Source organism: Gouania willdenowi, chromosome 9 (assembly GCF_900634775.1).
Source record: "Gouania willdenowi chromosome 9, fGouWil2.1, whole genome shotgun sequence".
Lineage (NCBI taxonomy): Eukaryota > Metazoa > Chordata > Actinopteri > Blenniiformes > Gobiesocidae > Gouania > Gouania willdenowi.
Window position 1 is genome coordinate 28,831,983 of NC_041052.1, and position 23,500 is coordinate 28,855,482.

Genomic DNA, 23,500 nt, shown 5'->3' on the forward strand with positions numbered 1-23,500 from the left:
TTCCAGAGTCTTGGTGCTACAGCCTGGAACGCCAGGTCACCCCCGGTTTTAAAATGAGTCTTTGGGATCGTAAGGAGACCCTGGCCTGAGGACCAAAGTGTGCGCCCTGAAGTGTAGGGGCACAACAAGTGAGTGGTATACTGAGGGGCCTAAACATGCATCGCACAGAAAGTCGGGACTAAAATTTTAAACTCAGTACAAAGTTTAACTGGAAGCCAATGAAGACTGGATATAATGGGGGTAAAGTGGGCTGTTCTGTTTGCACTGGTGACAAGTCTGGCAGCAGCATTCGGTATGATCTGAAGTCTCTTCAGAGTCGACTTGTTAAAACAGTTGAAAGCAAAATTACAATAGTCAATGTGTGACAAGTCTTCAATACTTAGTTGGTCAATGTTTACACTATTAGAGAAGGCCAAATCTAAAATATGACCTTTAATGTGTGGTGCATCCGACACATGCTGCTCAAAGTGAAAAGAGTCCATAAGAGATACTAGCTTAGCTGCCATGGGATAAGAGGCATCATCAATATGGAGATTGAAATCACCAAGGATTATAACACTCTCCAGTTTAACAATAGAAGACATAAACCCAGAAAATTCATCAAGAAATAAACAAGCAGGACTGGGAGGTTGGCAATGAGTAAAACACAGTGAAAAGGGTGTTTGTTTCCAACCTTACACATCTGGAGCTCGAAGGAGTTGTACATGCTTGTGTCCAACAGTCTATAGCTGAAAGAGTCCCGATACACGAGTGCCAATCCTCCTCCATGTCGCGTAAGTCGGGGAGACCCAAACACGGAGCAGTCCAGAGGGCACAGCTCATTAAATGAAAAGATTCATTCTCCCGTTGCCATGTCTCTGTAAGGTACATCAGATCCAACTCGCAGGACATGAAAAGGTCCTTCAGTAGATGAGCTTTGTTAGCTAGATCTGGCATTCTGCAAGCTGAGGCATAGAGTAACTTCCTCGTGAGCCCGTGGAGAGCAACGGCGCAGAGAGCGAAGGCAGCCGTAATCCACACCGTGGTGCCGGGGCAGTTCTTGCGAGATTAGTGCAGACGGCAGGAACAAACCCGGAAATAATTAAGAAGAGAGATAGATGGATGTAAATACCAGCGTGTAAATACCTTGGAAAATAGGACAGAGAGTTTACCTTACTAAAGAGGAGCAGGATGGGTCACAGTTACATGTTCTGTAAGATTTTTAACTGAGATTTTAGTGTCTCTCAAGGAACAACGTAAATCACCATGAAAAGTCAGCCAAGCACAAGCGCTACAAATATACACTCCTTCCAAAAAGTGTTAACAAATCTGTATAAGTCATTAGTGAATGCCAGAGAACCACATTTAAATTAAAAGAAAATATGTAATGAAAATGAAATGTAAATGTCTAACTTTATGACAAACAATGTGAAATTAACAGTAAATATGTATTGCGTTGCTAATACAAGTCAACACATTTTATATTTACCGTTAATTTCACATTGACTAACTAGATCGGATAACGACAGGCTGGTTTGGTATTGGACAGGTATGTCTTAGCTCACTTAACTAGACCAAGTGTGATGTGATTACATCTGTGTTAGCTCTAGGGTTGCCCCCTTTCAGAAATGAAAATAAGGGACACCCATGGGCCCGTGAACACAATCCTCAAAAACAGAAACATTTTGACGTAGAACAGTGTTTACCGCCCATGATGGACAGGCTCTTTGCCCAATCAGCATTCTGTTCATGTCCCTCCCTGGTTTCGAAAGGATTCACCTGACACAGACCCAGATTGATGTGGAGAACTCAAGTTAGAGGGAGGGCTACACATCAATCTGGCTCTTGCCAGGTTACTGATGTTTTGCTCGTTTTCAAATTTGAATTTCACATTTTGGTGTATTTTAAAGAGTTGTGCCACAATTTTTTTTTTTGATGGATCAGAAAAAAAATGTTAAAAAAAAATCTAGAATGTTAACAAATACACTGAAATGTTTCTGTGTACGTCCTAAAAAGCTGTTTTAAGTACCCCTAGGGGTACACGTACCACAGTTTGGGAACCACTAGAATATAGAGAAATCTCTTTATTATTTTTTTTTTCTACAAACATTTTTGTATGTCAGACAGTCCACCGTGTGACACTGAACACTCTTTAAAGTTGGACATTTTTAGGGTTTGAGCAGCGCTGGTGAGTTGTCTCTCTCTCTCTCTCTCCAACAGTCCGTGAAAGCACCACACCACACAGCCAGGTACACAGGACACCGCAGAGAGCGGAGGTCTTATGATTTACACAAATACGGAACAAACAGCATTTGGAACGATTCCATATTTTAGGGACACTATTTTAGGTTAACTCTGTGTTGAAGTGGTGATCATTCCACAGATTTTAGCTCAATCCATCAAATCCACAAGCGTTATGACTGTCTATTATAATCCTAATTGGTTGGTAAACTTGTTCATGTGCAGCATGACATGGTGACACAACTTTGCCAGTCAAAAAGTGAATGTTTGCTTAATGTTAATAAGACACTATCCCTTAAGCTTCATCACAATGTTACTTACCTGTGCTTTTACTGTGACAATGTTCTAGTAAAAGCACAGGTTTCTGCTCACACAAATTCATAGGGACTTTAATGGGCAACTGGTAGTAATACTTTTCAATGCAACTGCAAAATAAAAGCTTTTTTTTTTTTTACTGGAAAAGAGAAAACCTGTAATAATGTAATAATGTGAATGCATGGCTGCATTCACATTATTCAAAGTGAGGACACAAAAAGTTGGACCTTCTCTCTGTCTGTACAGCTCCGTTGAGCTGCACCTATGATCTCTGCCTTCTCAGCAATGCGTCTCCCAGCATGCTGAGCTGGGACCACGCGGAGCACTTTCTGCACCATGTTTTGGACCATTAGCACTGACGTAAAACCACTTGGCTTTATTTATGTTTTCCCTATGTTTGTCACGTCTTTACAAGCCGCGTCGTGCGCGCATGGGAAAAACAGACATGTTATGCCCCCACTTCCCACAATGCATCATCAGCGAAGGTGACGCTAAGCTTGCAACAGTATGAATGAACCCTATTAATGCCTTGAAAAATTAAGACAACGATTAATGCAAGTTAACGTTATCGGCATCAATCAGATCATGCATTATCACGATAAAAACCTGCTAACTTTTTCTATTATACACAATTAAGGAAACAATTTCTCCACATAGCCTCTGTAAAATATTTGCATATTCCTTTTATGTAATCAACCCTCCATGTTCTCCTTTAGCTTCTGCAGCCCTCAAGAAAACATTTCCTTTTTAAACTTAAACTTTGACAGCCTGACAGACTCAAATTATGGGCCAATTTCACAAATTTTAGCAATCATTTTGCTCGTAAATATATGCTGCAGGTAGACATTGGACTGAGACCCCCAGAAGTAATTTCATATTGCTAAATGAGCTAGGCGCCCCAAGTAAAACAACAACAACTTGCATTTGAGCTCCCGCTTTAATTAAACTTACTCTTACTTCTTACATTGTTTGGATCTTTTACTTGTCGTGGGAGTGGAAGGACAGGTTGGGTAAATTAATTGGGTGCCCTGTTTTCAGGTCAAACCATAGACCACTGTTCTGTATTTAAAAGGCAATGAAGGGTAGGACTAAGTTTTCAATCGTAACAGAAATCAGCTGTCTCACTTGGAGCTCTAACACCATACAATTATTGGATTCCTTAAAACGATTCTATACAAAACATCTAACAAATAAAAGAACATAGACCCCTGGGAAAATGTATTTAATATTTTTATATTTGTCTTACCAGCCAGTGTTAAACTCCACATGGGCATCAAAGAAGCCAACGACAGGAGCTGTGGCTGCATTCCAGCCATGGATTCTAGCTCGGATCAAGCCCTCCCGCTTGTTGTTTCTCACAATCTTCACCAGGCCTGGATAGCGTTTGTTCACATACTGGTCCAAGTTAAATTTCAGCTCAACTGAAAGAGAAGACATGAAAGGAATTTTTCATTATATGAATTGTAATCATGTCAACCAACACTTTGATGGCAATAAACTAGTAGTATTTGTAAAAGCTGAGGTTGTAAAGACCAATTATGACAATAAAAATTGCAAAAGAGAAGTGTATAGTATAAAATAATCTTAGGAAAAAAAACACAATTTGACATGTTTACAAGATTTTTAGACTGCATAGCCTACAGTACAAACAGATAAATCTCACAACAGCCAAATCAAGGTTCTACCATCAACCTTCCACTAACTTGCAATGCTATTGTTTCATTTTTCATTATTGAATTCTAGATAAACACATTTTTTTTAAACAAGCTGAATAAAAAAAGTAGCACACCCTACAAATCAGGGGATATTATGTTCTGCTAATTGATTTGCATTCTAGATGGATTTCACAAACTAGCTGTAAATAGAAGAAACCAGGTTTGCTGGGTAACAGACATGAGCTGCACAAATTGATGTCAGTGTTATGTTGGCTGATTGATGGCTGTTTGAATTTATCCTCTAGGTTACTCTTAAGAGCTCCACTTTGTAAGGGAAAGACTAATATTTAGCAAGGGTGCATGTACTTTATTTAGTCTGGTGCTAAGGGGAGCACCTTAGGTTGTAGACTCACTGTAGACATAGCCCCACCCTAATCCTCTCACACAGACAGAGACAAGCACATGTGGCTGAAAGACGAGGCGTGAAAATGTGCATTACAACATTATGTTGAGCGAGCATCGGTTGTTTTGATTGTGCATGCACACCACTTACACTATGTGAACCTGGAAAATCACAATGGTTTTGGCACCACAGCTAAGAAAAGCACCCACTTCTCACTCCTGACTTTGGCTTTCACATTTATCAGCCTGTATAAAGGATATACAGTATATAGAAAGGAGCCACACTAAATATCTGTTTGTGTGATCGTGGGGACAAAGTGGAATGATGGAAATGTTTTTCGAAAGAAAGCATTTTACTGAATATGGTCGGCTCTGCTAAAAGAAAGATTCGTCAATTTTGTGACTAACCATTGCAAGTTTGTCTCGTTTCTGCATGATCAGAAAAAAAGATACATAAACATATGACTTCTCTGTCTTAAAATGACAAGAATACAATAATGATTTGGTTGTAGCCATTGATTTTGACATATGGCCTGTTGATATATCAAAGGCTGAGTTAGCAGCACACAATCCAGTGTCCATATTCATATTCACGTCAGGCCCCCTTTGTTTCATGTTCCCCTTTTACCTCTTTACAAAACCTCATTACCTATAGCCCTGATTATGCTAGGTATGTGGGTAGGGTGCATGCTAGCTGTATACGTCTCCTAAACCTTTTTATCTATTTTTTTTTTTTGCCACATACAACACAAAGACAGAATTACAAGAAAAATGCCAGAGACCGTAAATAGTATTTACAAATATTATACCTTATAATACAGTACGTGTGTGTGCATATGTGTGTGTGTGGGTACGTGTGTCTGTATGTGTGATATAATAATAGTTAGAATAATGGTATTGTGCTATTAGAGGGTGAGGGGAGGAGACAATAACAAGTTAATAATAGTCTAATATGTGGGGTAAAGGGAAAAAATAATATTAATAATATATATATATATATATATATATATATATATATATATATATATATATATATATATATATATATATATAATACAATTTAAAAACAATTTTAAAAACTAATGAAGGGGGATTATAGTTTCAATCTGAGGCTCGGCACACAGGCTAAGGGGCCTAGGCCATAACCCAGAAAACTCCTCTATATCTCCTTTTCCTTTGCCTCTATTTCTTTTGGTGCTTTTTCTTCCTTTCTCTTAAGTTTCATTTTAAATGTATTCATTTATTTTCCTCTTCCCTCCCTGTCCATTTATCCCTCTCAGCACTGGGCTGCCTCCAGACCTACAGGAGGAGGGTAACCCAGAGCCACAAAGGTCCCCCATGGAGGACAGCTCCCAGACCCCTTTGGGTGGAACTGCCCTCCAGGGTTATGATGTAACCGGAGTAGGGAGGTTCATGATTTACAACTGTTGCTGTTACGTTTCCTAAACCTAATCCAGCCAAGAACCCCCAACCCCACAATGAGTTACACTAGTTATCAGTCCAACCTGATTCTGAAGGGTGTAAACTCCAAATTGATGGTTTTGAAAAAAGACTTGCTTTTGTATTTACATTTAGGTACACCCCTGAACCAAAACCTAACCTATTATTATTATTAACCCTCAACCTCAACCATATTTCCTGACTACAACCCTAACCTAATTGCATTGTATCAAATGTTACGTAGTTATGAAGGACTGTGGCTGGGATTTTGTCCTAAAATATGTGCTTTGATATCCTGATTATCTTGCTCATAATTGCTTTGCACAATTGAGGCTGAGGTCCTACCAATGCTGCTTTAAGTTAACACAATTACTCATGAAATATAAACACAAAAAACTTATGGCTTATCAGTCACAAAGTTTAGCTATTCTTACAACAAATGTAAACTACTATGTAATAAAATATTGTTATTATAACAGTAAAATGAGTTAATCAATGTTATGGATTATAAGTGTGAAACTTTTATTTGGAACTCTTGTTGGTGATAGTGGATTTTGCTTGTGAAACCACATGTATGAATGATAGACCATAACCTTGAATACCATATAATAATAACAATATCAATACCATATAATAACAACAATGTTGATATTGTTTCTTGTTAATTGGTTTATTTAATAGGGACAGTATACATTAATATCAATACTGAAAATATACCAGATTTAGCCAAAAGGCTATTTTCCATCTGCAGTTCCAAATTGTCAAATTACATCATATTTTGATAATATTAATTCATAATGCATTATGTGATGCTGTGACAGTGATCATTAAGACAATGAATGTGCTGTAAAGACAGGAGGTGGAAACCAATCGTGGGAATTCAGCTGAACGGATGCTGTATAGAAGAATGACAATGCAGATGCAAGAACTGATCTTTCTACTCCTATGTTGTGCTGCACTATCATTAGGATACCCATGAATATCTCCCTTATGTGACTAGTTGTCTTTGGAGGCTGTTTATGTACTTGCAATGATTGCCGGTTTTCAAACTTGTGCGCAGATGTTTGGTTGTCATCAGCCCACACAGTCGCTACAACACAATAAAAATTATTACAGTGTAATAAGAATGGGGCTTACTGACAAGTGGGGGACAGTTATGGGGGTCGCTGTGATCCCAGCAAATAAAATATTGGACTGCACCCAGCAAGAGAGAGTTATAGAGCAAGAGATACTTAAGGGGGGGCTGTGGTATCATGTGTTTTTCAGGCACATAGTACCATTGTATAGCATACTCAAATAACTAACGGAAAATCCAGCAAAAATTAAAAAAAAAAAACCTAAAATAAACTTGTCTCTTTAAAAAAACTCCAACCTTGTCTGACACGCCCATGAACACTCCTCCTTCAGTACTCATACAAACAAGCATGGATGTTGTTCACCTCTGTTTTTCTGTGCGCTGTATTTGGCTACTTTCTACATTTTCACATCGCTACAATACATTAGAATGATTATCAACGTAAGGAATGCTTGCGTAAGGACGGAGATCTCTCTTTCCTGTCACTGACACACACAAACACGAGCACAAACACACACACACTGCTGCTGCTGTTGCTGGTCCAGAATAGTCCAGAATTGGGATCAGTGTACTTATTAATCCACTTTCAAGGCAAGGCAAATTTATTTGTATAGCGCATTTCATACTCAAGGCAACTCAATGTGCTTTACATGATAAAACATGTAAAGCATGTTTTAAGCTCTTGTTTTAAGGCAGTCATCTGAAAAGGCAGGCAGCTACTGCAATGAGCAGAGTTGACCAATCAACACACAGTTATCTCTCAGCTCTTTTTGCTGTGACCGCAGCTGCTTTGATGGAGCTGGAAGCGGGGGTGGGGTACAACTTTTATTTACTTTTTTATTTTTTTTATTTTAAAGGGGACATATCATACTAAATCCACTTTTTTAGCCCTTAAATGCATTTTGTTGTATATTTAGATTGTTTAGAAGCACAGAAAAGTTCAAATTAGTCTCTTCAGGTGCTCCGTTGATATCTTTATTTTCTGTTTTGCTCATATTTTTCAATCTGTTTTGATTTTCCGATTCTCTATTACGTTTTTTGAACAATAACGTCACAGCATTTGCAGCGGAACTACCAAATTAGGACATCGACTCCAGGCCCAACACTTCGAGCAATCCGCCATTTTTATTTCTCGCTGCGATTTTGTAGTCCAAGCTCCAGGATGCAGAAGTTACGAGAGGAGAAATCAAAATGTTTGGTTGTTGGATGTAGTAACCCACACGCTTCATTACACCGTCTCCCAGCATCAGAACCTTTTCAAAGTGCCTGGTTGAGTTTTATTTTTCACAAAAATGTACCCACATCTGTGGGTAAGGTCATTTTTGTGTGTGCTAAGCACTTCAAGGATGACTGCTTCAACAACCTCCGCCAGTATAAAGAAGGATTTGCCAAAAGACTTTGTCTGATTGAGGGTTCAATTCCTTCTATCTTTGGAGATGACGAACAGAGCACTTCGGTAAGCTGTAAATAACGCTAAAAAGTGTGATGATAAGACGTCCCTGTCATTGTTTTATTAGCATTAGCAGTTGCACCATCTTCATATGTTAGCGCTGTGTGCTCGTTTTAGGTTCATCATCTTCATTTTCATCTCGCTCCGCCGGGTCAGACTCTGGCTCTAACATGTAAGGCTGGATGGACAAGTCTTCCGTTGTTGACATTTTGTAAATAACGTGTGAATAAAAAGTTTTTGCGCCGCTACATAATTGTATCTCTTCTATCAAACTACAAAAATGGCCGAACAGGGTGGAGTTGAACCGAGTGTCACCTCTGTAACCTGGAGAGGGGGTGGGGTATGAAGTGTCTCATTTGCATTTAAAGAGACCGCACCAAAACGAGTTGCTCTCAGAAGAACATCAGAAAAGGGGTAGAAAAGGGGTCTGTGGAGCTATAATAATGAGGAATTCAGACCCAAACATTGCAGTTCAGCTTTATATAGACCACAGCTGTATGATTTATATCTAAAAAGGAAGGATTTAAAGGCATGATATGTCTCCTATAATGCATACATTAATAAATACAGACAACATAAGCCATGGGTTTCTTACAAACGTATTTAAAATAAGTAAATGAAAAACTACATCTGCGGAGGCGGGTGCTGTGGGCTGAACTAAGGAAGAGAACATAGGAGGGGAGGGGCTCTGTTGTGGAGCAGTGGGTGGTAACCCGGCCGGTGACGAAAGGTCCAAGGTGTCTCTAGGAGGTGGGGGCATTCCTAGGAGGACTCAGCCGTATTTACACCTAAAATGGCTGCTGTCATAGTTTTCAAAGATTACTCAAACATACATGAATGAAGCAAGGCATCACTCTAGGCATGTTTTTAATTAGGGAATGACATTGTAACATGATATAAATCTTGTTAAATCTTGAAAAAGTCAATTTTACATAATACCTCCCCTTTAAGGTGGATGGTAAGCCGGTATTCAGCATATTTTTAATACATGTTTTTTTGTTGTACATTCAATGTGTTTGGAATCATATGAGGTACAGAACTATCTCAGTTATGATTTGAGTGAAAAGAACCTCAATGCAGGTTTTCAAAAATCAAGATGCATGACATCATCCCAACTCCACGGGAGCAACAAATACAAAAACAGATGGTCTGTCCATGTGCAGCTACTTGGAAATGACAATAATTAACTCCTTCAGGAAAGCACAACTCAAGTGACGAACATTTTGGCAGGATAGTACAGATAAATTATGGGGCAGCATGTCAGCTGGTGTTTCTGCTTGTGATGCATTTTTTGGCAAGCAACACAGTGGGAATTACTTTGTGTTCTTTTTTAACTTCTTCACCCTGGATATCAGATATCTGTGTCTTAGTAAGCTTACTTTTCTGAAGAGAGATCGTTCCCAAAAGCTTTAAAGGTCCAGTATTGTGCTATTTTTTACCCATCTCCATATGTTCTAAGAACCCCAACAACATAGTATTTGAGGTTTATTTTCCCAAACTCGCCTGTTTTCTGGAGTTTTAGCCCTTTGAAAAGTCACTTTCAGAGCACTCCTAAAAACGTGCTGTTTTTTGGGCCTTCATGCGTATGCATGAGTGGGCGTAAAAACACGCTGCTTCAGGGTGTGTGTTTATCACAGCAGTAAATCATTAACAGTCTTCCTTCTCCTCCTACCGACGGCTGGGTCATAAACACGTCAGATCATCCCATAAAGGAGATACGAGGCGGTATAACGGCTTCTAAAAATGGAACTGATTGTGACCCTGCACCAGAGGAAAGTAAACTGTCAACTATCAGCTGAGTCAGCTGTTTCAAACATTCATATGAGCTGCTATGTCGCTCTGTTCTCCTCTTCACCTTTTCTGCTCACAGAAATAGCCCATTTAAGATGATAATCCATTGTTTTGTCCTACCGCTGTGTCACATTAGGTCACAAACACGTCATAAAGACGACAAGGTGGTAAAACGGCTACTAAAAATTTAACAGTTACAGTATGAGCGCTATTTGGTTTATCTTTGTACTGGATTATCTATATCCTGAACGTAAAGATAATAGCAGTGATATTAACTGTAATATCAACCTGCCTTCACTATGTTTGTTTTACCTGTGAGGTAGTTTGAGAGGAAGGAGCTCACATTCCTATAGGGTAGGAGGAGCGAGGATTGTCAGGAGGAGGAGTTTCCCCTTTATGACGTTATATTGGGGCAAAAGCAAAAATCCAACTCTCCCATTTGGAGCTGACTTTTTACAAAATGTGTATAATAAAGAAGGGAGGAAACAACTTTTTCAACTTTGGCCCTCTGAATGAGGCCAAATGAATGTAGCAAAACCATTATGAAGTGATTTTTTCATAATACTGCCCTTTTAAGATTTTTCATACAAGACTCAACTATTAAACAGGCAAAACTGTAAATTAGTGACTTTGTTTTCAGTTGTTCCCAGAAATCAGTAAACATTTGCACCCCAACCCTGCTTACAACAAATATTACTGGTGTTTCCTCCTCTCGCACTGCATTGATTGTGAAGCAAAAATGCTAATAAATATGTGTCATTGTTATAGCTCTCAAAGTAGCACGTTTTTATTGCGTTAATGCAGAACCTAATTAACACCGCTAATAACTTGCGTTAATCACATTTTTTTCTTTTTAAGGCTTCCGTGGTTCTTCTAAGGTTAGTTCAAACTGTTGCATGCTTAGCATCCCCTTAAATGATTTTGTACAGTGTTATGGAGCATAACATGTCTCTTTTACTGTTTGATGTTGATATTAGATGTTGAAATCATACAGAAAACAAATCTATTGATCAGTCAAGTTTTTCTTTATGTTGTGTTTTCTCATTTACGATTGCAGCCAGGCTGCACTGTGAACTCTCACACACGGACAATTAATAGGTGTATCTGCCCGTCAAACGTAAGACTGTGTTCTACATAGTAAAATGGAAATATTGTTACTGTATGTGTTAAACTTCACAAAATCATTTAAGAAATGCCATTCTGAATCTGTGAACAGTAGCTAACAGGGTAAACATGCTTGATAACTGCAGGTTGAAGCAGCTAAGCCGCACACACACTGCACCATGCACTATTACAAGTCCTCAGATGTTTAAAAACATGTCTATGCAGGTGAACAGAAGCATTGCGTCCACAATCTGTACAGGTTTTTTGTCATGTCCATTTTAATGCATGAGAATCTGTAAAGCAGATTTCACTGGGAACACCCACACTGTGCTCAATATTTTCGAGAATGGTGTCAGGTGAGAAGTGTGCCCGCGAGAGGAGGGAGGGACAGAGGATGACGTTGGCAGGACAAGATATACAAAGCCCCCCAGAGCACCCCAGATCAATCTACACCTGTGTCACCAGCACAATGAGCCCGAGCTACTGTCAAAATCAGGTCCCCCTGGGAGCCTCATTGAGCCTGCCTTACCAGTCCCCAGCACCGCAGGGCATGTAAGGACACAGCCCACAATGCCCACCACGGAAGACCCCCGCCAAAACCGAACCACCGAGCCCACTGTGCCCGTCAGCCCCTGAGGGCACCTCACTCCCAAGGGCTAGCCTAAGGGCAAGGCCCCACAGGGAAGGCCCGCCCCCAGCCAGTGAAACGGCCACCATCCAGAAGGGCTGCACTGTCCCAGACGGCACAAGGACAGCAGCCCAGGCCCCGCCACCCACCGGACAAAACGAGCCACGAGATAACGGCTCACAACGGTGCTCGACCGACTGACAGCTGCCCCCACAGGAAGGAGATACACCAATGACGCGCATCTGAGGTAGTGCAGCAGCCCCCAGCCAAGGGCACGCAGACAATAAGTCAACCCTACCAGGCAATCGACAGCGCCCCCAATCGTGGACACCATCCAGCCATCCACAGAGGGGACAGGCCCCCACCCGACAGGCCTGAATGTGTAACCATTTAATGTGTCCATCAATTGATTGGTGGACCAGTGGATGTGCTGGCAGATGTCCGCCTCCATCTTGTGCAGCCCCTCATTTACAACATAGCAAGTGAGCCTGAAGAGATAGAAGAAGCACCTGCAATCCTTAAGTCCCCCATTTGGGAACATTCAGTATAAATTCCAAGAAGGAAGTAAATAAGTGGACAATACAAAAGCAGTGTGTCGACAGTGCAGAAGAGTGGTTTAGTGTCTAACATGCTAACTCAAAAGCGACACCACCCAAGTTTGAACTTTACCGACACGACTATAAAGAGCAATTTGGTGCAAACTATGATATCACCATTGGTTGAAGAATTGTGTTTACCTGACCATTCTACTTCCGCTAAAAAAATAACCAATGCCATTGGAGTTTTTTTAGAAGCTGAGCTATGTACGTGTTTGTTGAAAACAGAGAATGTAAACAAATGATGAAGGTGATTGAGCCACAGTTTAAAATGCCTTCCCGTCCCTACATGAATAAAGTCATCACACCACGTTTCTATAAACAAGTTAAAGCCACTGCTGTCCATGATGTGTCCAACGCTATCAAAGTAGCACTCTACAGCTCCACATCATTTTTACTAGTAGATTATTCCTAAAAGCTTACAATGTGGATACATTTATTTTCTGTTTATAAATATAAAATTTGATGAAGAGTGAAATAAATGGGGGAGTTGTTAATGTTAAATGCTACTCTTCAGTCTCAGGATGTGTCCTTTTAGATGCAGAAGCATGTTTTGTTTACTGCAACAACAAAAAGCCACAAATAAATGACACCCAGTCCGAGTCATGAAAATATCTCAAGGAAACAAGGCAAACATGGTTTTTTAAATATGTGATTCATTATGATCGACCAGAATGTGGCTACACCATCACTCATCTAATTGAGCTTTGCTTAAATAAGGAGGGACAAACAGAGCCATCCGAAAAAGGTCAAGAAGTATTGCTTGCATGTTAATTGTCTAATGGCAGACGAGAGCTGCTACTGAGATATATATTATTAGTGATGGTAAACAAAGAAGAACATCACACTCCCTCCCATTGACCATTCATTTTGATAACAAGAGCCTTCCAGAAGCCCTAGGCATCCAGAGAAGATGAAAGTGTAAGAGCAGCTATTGGATGCCACTGCACTGTCCTGGACTCATGAGATGAGCTTGGCTGGCAGCCTCCTAGGGGACCCAAGAAAACTCAAACCACTCCCCCAGAATCAGCACTTGCCCTTCAAATGCCCAACACACCCAGGTAACACAGAGGCAAGCACACCTTTGAAGATGGGCAGGGAGTGGAAAACCATCCCTCGCTCACCCCCCTACATATGGATGTATGTAGTTCATTAAAATCAGAGTGCTGAAGCCATACCCACCCAGTGGTTGTGTTGGGGTGTGTTTAAAATTGGATCAGCAAGGCAGAGGAGTGATGGTTTATCCACACATCTACATGAATGTGATACACTCCTGCCCCGTTTCGTAATCTCAGCCCCTAGGAGGCCCATCTGACATGAACCCAGCTCATTTAGCTAGCAGGCCATTGAAGCAGGAAGATGGTGTAGATTGAAAAGCAGTGCTGCTGGCCTAAAAAGATCACTGAAGGCACCCCAGGCAGGCCCCCAAGAGGTCGCACAGGGCCACCCACCCCTTTAGGAACCAATATCAGAACCCAGCCCACCGTGCTAGCCACCGGACCGGCCCCGCCTCAGGACGGCCATCTGCGGAGAAAGTCCTAACCCCTAGAGAACTTGTCCAGCGCACCAAGATGCAGGAGTCAACCCCGAGCAGCAGTCATCACGGGGGCCACTGGTCAATCTTTAAAATAATGACTTTTTCCAGGGAAAATCACAGCAAGATGTTCAAATATATAAAGAGGGAAAGATCTGGTGAAGAGCTTGCACTTCTAATTGTTCAGACTTTTATTGAGTCTCCTTTTTCATTTCAGACATTAAAAGCATCAGCAGGAGGTAGAAACGTGCCCCCAAATGCAATTACATTTAATAAAATACCAAACCCTCAACATTTTAGATGGAAAAACAAAAAAATTTGAGCGACAATAACAGACTTGCTACAAACTACAGAGATCTGTGCTTCAGTGCAAGTTTTTTCTTTGAATATAATTGTTGCAAAAACAAAAAAAAACATGATCGTAAACCTTGAGAACAATTCCACATTACCTAGTAGCCCCCAGGTGCGCTCTGATTGGCACCTTCTTCATCCATAAGGTTCCACACATGCAATCTACAGATTCACCGATTTTACCTAAAAAAAACGTAGATCAATAATAATGTGAAACTGTCATGTTTGACTTAATTTTTAAGGTAATTGCCACGAGGAGGTTACATATTTTTAAAACAGGGTATCCTGAGGTTCATTTCAATAGCTTTTTAAGACTTTTTAAAAAACCATTGAAAAAAAAATTAAGACCTCGTTGCCACTTTAAGCTGTTGTTAACAACACATCTTCCACAGTTGTAGTTTGCAATTTAAACAAAATAATGTAAGCTGAGAAGGAATAAAACTTGAAAGAATAAATTAAACTAAAGGCAGGTTTATAGACTTTCCCCTCAGGTCACAACAAGCAACAACAGTTATTCAAGTCCAACTGGCAGAAAACAAGAGAACTTATTACAACATGTCTTGATCAAAATGTAGGACATGTGCCTGAGATTGTATGATTTGCTTTCCATCAGGTTCTCTGTGTCCTTCAGCTCTGATTTGATGCACTTTACATTTTGATATTAAAAGGTTTATACTCTTTTGAACTAAGGTTAACAGTTTCAATACATGTATGTCCTCAGCTGACAAATTCTGGAAATTAACATTGGGACCATCCATACTGACAGAGACAAGCCGCCTTACATTCAGTTTTGCAACACACTCCTGTGAATTGACATGGTCGTTAATTTATGACATTATGCCTCGAATTTCTTTTGTTTGATCTTGAAATACACAGGCATTCAAATCAAATGTATCTATGTAGCACGTTTCAAACATAAAATTGCACCATGAACGCTTGTCAAATTTTAAAAGCAACTCTTTCTCACACGCACACACGCACACACACACACACTAGGTGAAGCAATAGTGTTACCTGTGTGTACTTAGCTCTTTTAGCATTAGCTCTTTTAGCATTAGCTCTTTTAGCGTGAACTCTTTTAACATTAGCTCCTTTAGCATGTCCCGTGTCCTAGGGGCTGGAGGTCTTCCGTATTTCCCCACTAACGGAGCCTCTGTCCTCTTGCTTAAAGTACGGTGCTAACCCGAATCTCATGACGTATCCAGCTTTGTCTTCACCACAGGTAAATGTCAGCAATGTCCTAATTCGGAAACATCGACTTAAAAATATCAGAAACGCCTTTGTTTCAGTTTAATGAGCGGTGATTCACCGCTGTGTTGAGACACCAGATAATCTCTGCACGCAGCGTTGGCGTGCCGTTTAAAGCCACCCTTATGTCAGCAGACAATGAAGCAGAGGTTGCGGTCGTAGCTGTGTTGACTAGCTCACCTGTCACGTCACCAGGTGGTTGTGTTGCTGGTGGACCACAGAAAGATGCTATTGATAGCTGCTGCTGTCTGTGGCCAACAGCAGTTTTCCTCCCATTTTTGTTTTCTTCTCATCTGTTTCAGCACCTGAACATACGCTGTCCCGTGACGTGGCATCCGTACGCGTGCAGTCCCGAGGCAATCTAGCTTCAAGTGTGCAACCGAGTCAAAGCTTGAATACCAATAAAATGTAATACCTCATAAAATCGTGATTAAGACTTTTTAATACTTTGTAATGGCCTTAATTTTCCCACAATTGATTTATCAACTTTTAATACTTTTATGACCCCCGCGGACACCCTGTAAAACTAATGCCTGTTCTGCCTAACTGAATGAATGTTCACCATAGTTGTTCACGGATTAAACCAGCTATTTGTAACTCCTGAAACAAACCTGTATAAAAGGCTCCAAACAGACTTGTTTAGCAGTTGGGTTTGGCAACTTACATGTAACCCTGCCAGTTTAAACTCAGACTTGGTTATCAGGTATATTAAAGAGTGTGTCTCAGAAGTTTTAGATTGCTGATTAAGAACCATCTAGTAATTATAATAATATAGTAATGTAATATGTATATATAATAATCAGTGGGCCAGGATAAGTATTTAAATGACTGCCAGTCAGCCATAACACAGACATGCAGGCACAGACTTCTGTGCAAATAATTTGCTCTCTAAAAGTTTTGACTAAAATCAGTTCTGACAACTTCTTATGACACATCTGGTAAGTTTTCATGGCACATTTAAAAATCAATGTTATAGAGAATGGAACACGGCATTTCCTGTTGCTTAAACACATATTGTGCCAATGGCTAGGGACTAAAGCAAACTTGATCCTTGCAATATTTTGGGGATGCCTTACCCTTAATGCTGCAGTATGTATGTTTTTTGTTTTTTCTGCGACATTTGGTAAAAAAAAAATGAAAAATCACCTTTAAGCATATTGTAATTCAAAGTGTTCTGGGTGGACAGCGGACCTCTGGACCTTCTCTTGGCTTCATATTTAGGAATCAGAAATCAAGGAGTGTGACGCTACATTTCAGGCAATCAGAGATCTTTCTTCAAATAGAGTGCTCCATGAGCTGTTTTGGGTGTTACTATTGGCTGTTCATCCGAAATCAATGCAAGTTCACATACCATCAATAGTAAAAGTACAATGGTGGACGTTTCAGCACAAGTCTCCATCACAGCGTAAAGCACAGCGGTTACACGGCAAAGCAAGCGGAAAAAGGAAGACCGACAGTAAACAGATGAGTCCCAGACTCTTTCCACTCCTGAACGTTCATAATTTAGGATCTTTTGTAGCCTAATAACTTTGCAAAAATTAATTAATTTTACTTGTGTGTGTAGGGATGGCAGTAGATGATGTTTTGACACCAGAAGCAGTAAACGGTGAGCTCATCTAACTGCACTATAGGATGCAGTTGTGCCGATTTATGTTTTTGCTGGTGGGGGCTCACTACAGGTGTGCGGATTGATCCAAAAATATGGATAGTATCAATACCAACGTTGGGATTAGTATTGAACAGTGTAAGAAGATTGAGCCTGTAGTTTAGTTTTCTCTCTCGTGTGCACTGACTGCTGCAGTTTCAAACAAAGAGCGACCTGTCTGTGTGTGTCTGCCAGTGCTGCTGTTGCTCAACGCTTACAGCCTTTTACACAACTTATCGATACAGTAAAAGTGCTCCACTACAAATGTATACAAAGATATGAAAAATCGTGCGGAACAAAGCCCTGAGCTTGAGAAACAGAGAGAGGAGGAGATTTGTAGCACATTTCCCAGTCCCAACAGAACCAGAATATACTAATAAACATATACTGTATACATACTAATATATATCCTCTTTGATGAGAGTGGTCATCTTCACCTTCAGTAAATATCAACTTTAAAAGTGCATTTGGCCATATGTTACTCAGCATAATGTATCGTTCTAGAGTTGAACTAAAAATGTTATATAAAATAAAATAATCCTTTATTCATCCCACGACGGGGAAATGTACTGTTAGCAAGTGTACAGTGCAAACAACTAGGAATTATAAAGATATAACTGGACACTGTTCGAAACTGGTGGTTTTTCTGACTTCACAATGCAATTCATAGTGGTGGATGGTCATTAGCTAAATGTGTAGGCTGCTTGGCACACGTCGGTGCCAGTAGCGGCGCCAGGATTGTGTGCAAGGCAACTCTGAACTTTAAAATTTGCAAATTCTCAGAAGTTACAATAAAGGCAATAATGTTTGTGTAATTAAAGCTATGATTATTCTGAATGGCAATTGCATATTAGCCGAACAAAGCAAGGCAACATTATGTGGCATATTTCAACAACGACGCATTTAAAAACACGACACAAGGCTCAAATAAAAAAATAAAAAAATAAATTCATGCATTTTAAAATCATAAAACAGCAACAGGAATAAAGCCTGCATTACTGTGTTCCACAACAGCTGCAATGAACATAGTGAATAATGTATATTATTTCCTAAAGTTTTTGGCATTACAATACTTTTAATCACTGTTTTACCACTGACATGTGGTTCTGAATTGGGTGCCATGGTTGTTAGGAGACGTAAGACAAATTATTTTTAGAGGAAGTTCAAAACAGGGAGGGGAAGTTGGAGCGTGGTTGTTTCTATACAAGTCTCACGATTCTACATACTGCAGCTTTAAGTATTTGTGTGAATCCTCATTATGTTATCTTATCTACCTTCCCTGATAAAAAACAACATTATAAATGCTCAGCCACCTTGTATGATTTAGCAAACTTCTCACTTTAGATGATGATAAATCACAGTGACGGAAAAGACTCAGCAGGAAATGACAAAAGATTATGATTGAGGTAAAAATGAAATGGAATGAAATCTAATATCAAGCTGTCAGGAAATCGCTGTATACCATCTGCTGAGGTCCTGCTGAGCCTTTAAGGTAAGAAGATAAAGATGTGCTCTCACAAAAGCTCATTTACACCTTAATACATTGTTTGTGGTCTTACCACTGTCACTGTTGTCATCCACAAGGATAATCTCCTTGAGAAGGTGCGCTGGTGTGTGGTTAACCACGCTGTGAACAGAGCGTAGGATCACCGACAGCGCCTCATTGACGAAGATAAAAACCACTGAAATCTGGGAAAGGTCTTCTGGATATGTCAGCTGCTTGCACCTGTTAGGAATAATGTCAGATTGTCAGTTAAAACTTGGAGTAATACTTGGTACAAGACAGCACAGTTAGCATTGCAAATGAGTTAAACATTTTAGTCTACACTTCTGTGTTATCCTCAACCAGGTTTTAAAGCAAAATCATTAAAAACTTTCCTCGCAATGCACTTTTAATGTGTGATGAATAGAAAACCATAAGCAGAACTAACAATATTATATATATATATATATATATATATATATATATAGAGAGAGAGAGAGAGAGAGGTGTGTGTGTGTGTCTCTCTCATGGGCTCTTGTGAATTCCTGTCATTTCAAGACATATCAAACACGCACACAGTCAGCTGAAGGGGTTCTGATTATAATAATCAATAGAAATATACCGTATGGTGACAGACTGTGAAGACAAATCAAAAAATGTTTTTTGTTTTTTAAACTGAAATGTGTGTGTGTTTGAGTGAATGTGTGAGGTATTTGGCAATGTCTATCAAAAGTGCTGTATGAACCTGGATGCAGGAGTGTGGTAAATTAAAGTCCTGTTAATGAAACTCAAAATCTCAAGGTAAATTCCAAAACACAAACCTCGTGAATAGCAAAGGAATCCAAGAAATAAAAAGTATTCAATGTAATACGATGTAAACTGTGGAAAATCTAAAGAACCAAAAAAGACAAAGACAAACCATTGAAACCAAGGAACATGAGCAGTAACAGTCTGAGAAAATGTACCAATAAACATTCTGTGTTCTTGCACACCTTAATTAGTGCAGGTAAGGCAAATGGAGAATAAGGAAAGACTGAGGGGGGAGTCAACACTATATCATGCACACATACTAAAGAGAGGAGGTGCAATAAACAATACAGGACTATCACAGGTATACAGAAGAACTCAAATGCAACGCAGGAAGGAGTAGACAGATACTGAAATATCTAAATAAGATTGAATAAACGGGCCCCGCACAAAACCAGGAAGACAACTGAAATATTCCCCACTCGGATTTGTTATTTAATAAAGAACTCCACACTTAATAATCAAAAACTGGAACTCTCAATTCCCCACTTTAATAATCACACTCAGGAACTCTCAATACTTTCTAGGAGTTTGAAGTCTCTCTTAACGGGTTGACCATCTAGCAAGAGACTGACAGAACAGAGGGGGTATAAGTAACCTCCTCCAACTTGACCAGGGAATGAGGAGCAGCTGTGGAGAGCAGGAAAACTGGGCAGGCAGGAAAACATGGACAGGAACAGGCAAAATCAAGGAACAGGGAGTGAATAAGGAGGTAAACCATAACTAACTAAGCAGACTCATGACAAGGACTAACAAAAATGCACACATCACGAGGTCTAGACTTAAAACAAACATGAACTAAACCATAACAATAACCCCTAAGTGAAAAATAACCCCAACAAAGCTTGAAACCTTGAGCGCCACAGGAGACAACCATGAAACATAACCACAAAACATAATTTATTCTATAAGCCATTTGTATTGTGGCTTATAGAATAAAAAAACATTTTTTTTAATTTTTTTTTTACACAATTATAAATAACACCATTATAAAAAAAAAAGACACTTTGACTTTGACAAAGAAATGCTTCTGTTTAGTAGACCTTTGTGTGTTACCTTTATATTAGAACTCCAGGTACTCTAAAGCTATGACTAATAACATTGTTACTAATACATTTAGAAATGTAAAAAACAAACAAACAAATACAGTTGGGTTATTATGTTGATATTTTAAAACTCAATTCATTACAGCATGCATCCTCCTGTAACTGAGATGGATAGCATTGGTCTAAGGTTTATTACTAAACGCTCTGAATCTAAGGAGTAATTCCAGTTAGTGCATTGTGGGACGTCTGCAGACAGATGAGAACTGAAAAGCTCTGCCCTTGAACATAGATTGATGTAATGAAGGTGCTCCAGACCACGTGTATTTCTGGTTTGTATTCAAAGATCGTTGTGTTTGCTTCATTTGTTTTTATCACTAATGATCAGGCAGAGCAGCTGTGTACTGAAAACATGTTTAATGCAGTTAAGAAAATGCCCAGATTTTTCATAATGCAAAACGTGTTGATTTTTCACAGTTTTAGCTGATGCCTTTATGTCCAGTAAAGGTCAATCTTAATGCTTCCTCATATCAAGACATTTTAGCAATGCTATGTTCCAACATTGTGGCAACAATTTGCGGAAGGCCCTCTTTTTTCACAAAGTCTACACCATAAAGGCAGAGTTTGCAGAGGTTGAAATAAAAGAACTTGACTAACCCTTGAAGAGCCTGACCTCAACACAATCGAGCCCCCTTGGGATGACTTTGACAGGGGGTCACAGGGATATTCATCCAACATCGATGCCTGACCTCATAATGAGCAATAAAATGTATTTCAACAGAAAATCGTCAACATCTTAGAAGACTTTCAATGAGTGTGAAAACTGCAAAGGGCTGCAAAACAGTCCTTGACCCTAACTCTAACTGCTTCTTATAGATGCTCCACTGTGGCTGCCCACTGCTACTCAGAACAAGGACGGGTTAGAAGCAGACAGATTGTGTGTCCGTAGTTATACTGTATATTATGACAATAAAAGTGAATTATCACCTGTTTCCTTTAAGAGCATCTACTTATTTTCCTCAGGGTCCTTTCACACTGAACCAGTTTGGTCTGTCTTAAACTAAACACTGTATTTTTATAGTTGCACAAAATGTCACCTGGAAATACAGTATGTCAGCAGTAAGTGAGTTAAACACCTAAAATGAGTTTGTTTTAATCCATCTTAATTCGGGTCAGTCCGATTATGTACAGTGATTCTATGAGCTAAGAAGTGCGGTGTATATGGCTTCAGGCTAAATGTCTTAAGGTATACGGGACTAATAAAGGTTTTTGGAACCACAGCTATAAAAGAAGACAGAGTCTGATAGTCAGATGTCATTTGCATCCAGAGCAGGTTTCTATAAAGGAAGCAGAGAACCTCAATGTACCAGTGTTATTGATTAGACCCTAGGTTTCCAAAGTGGGGTGCGGGTACCCCCAGGGGTAGGCAAATTGTCATAAGGGGTTGGTGAATAGAAATTAGAAACAGTGTGACAACATTAAAAACTAGAATATAAATTGACCAGCAGTCAGGATCCTCCATGTATCGCCAACAATTACACATTGGCCACTGTAAGTTCACCCTCTCATGGGGACAATAAAACAATCTCATTATAAAAGCGCAAATATAACGAATGCAACATTGTGTTGTGCTAGCCAAATGTGCTGTCAAGACTTTGATGCCTTTTTCCACCACAGAAAAAGACTTTGCGTGGAGAATGATTAAAGACCCAGACGCTCTTAAATTCAGTCAAACACTGCAGAGTTCTGTGCATCCTCTCAACCTCAGCCTTCTCATTAAAGTGGTAGAAAGTTGTATTTCACAGTATCAGGGTGATGGATATACATTGTATTACTGGTATATGTTTAATCAACAAATGTTTGGAAGATTTCTTTTTCCAAAATAAAATAAATGGTTTCTCACTAAGAATGCCAGTTGGCTAATTAATTAAATAAATCGAGCAATCATTCTGAATAAGATGTTTTCTTGTGTGCTTACAGATCATTTCAGGTCATTCTTTTTTTATTATATAGTACATATAATATATAATTGATATATATCTAATATATAATATATATCAGCAAAATTCAGAAACAAATTTCACTGCAGGGCTACATTGTATGACATTACATTATTATGCTTTTTAAGTGTGCAGGAGTAGGGGGTACATGGCTTCAGGTTGAATATCTGAAGGGGCACGGGACTGTGAAAAGTTGGAGAACCACTGGAATAGGTTAATAAATTTAGCCATCTGTTTGAGGTAATGAAAGAAAGAAATTGAGTCATGTCACAGTCAGTGGAAATACCAGCATTAAATGTTTTTCTGTCATGAAGCTGCTGGTAGGAATGATTTCATTTACTAATTGAAATGAGCATCTTTTGGAAATGGATGACATTTGTTGTGGCAGTTTCAGCCACTGTAAAAAAAGTCCAAAGTTCAGACTGACTGTAAAACATTTTCAGCATCATATGCTAAAAAGAACTGAGCAAAAACTATTCTTGTTTATGCAATTTTTGATAGCGGGGAATCTTCCATAAATGCTGCTAATGTTGGTTTAATTGGTATAAAAGATAAAGTTGTGTGTACAAGAATAGCACTTAAGCTGCTCCCGCCATGATGAAGTGAGTGAGCCATCTGAGCTGTTGTGGTGTTCATCACCCTGATACCTCTGTGAAGCACAGTGTCGGCTTGACTCAGCAGCATCCGTGGGGTCAAGCCACAGGCAGAGTGAC

The 23,500-nt window shown here is 39.5% G+C and overlaps 1 protein-coding gene across 1 annotated transcript in view; it reads right to left on the reverse strand.

Annotated features, from left to right (window-relative positions):
- galnt9 (polypeptide N-acetylgalactosaminyltransferase 9) overlaps positions 1-23,500 on the reverse strand; it is a 149,043-nt gene that overhangs the window by 94,033 nt on the left and 31,510 nt on the right. The window contains exons 3-4 of the mRNA XM_028457463.1: positions 19,014-19,180; positions 3,782-3,956 (exon numbers count right to left, since the gene is read on the reverse strand). Of these exons, the coding sequence (XP_028313264.1) occupies positions 3,782-3,956; positions 19,014-19,180 (342 nt within the window). The remainder of the gene's footprint in view (positions 1-3,781; positions 3,957-19,013; positions 19,181-23,500) is intronic.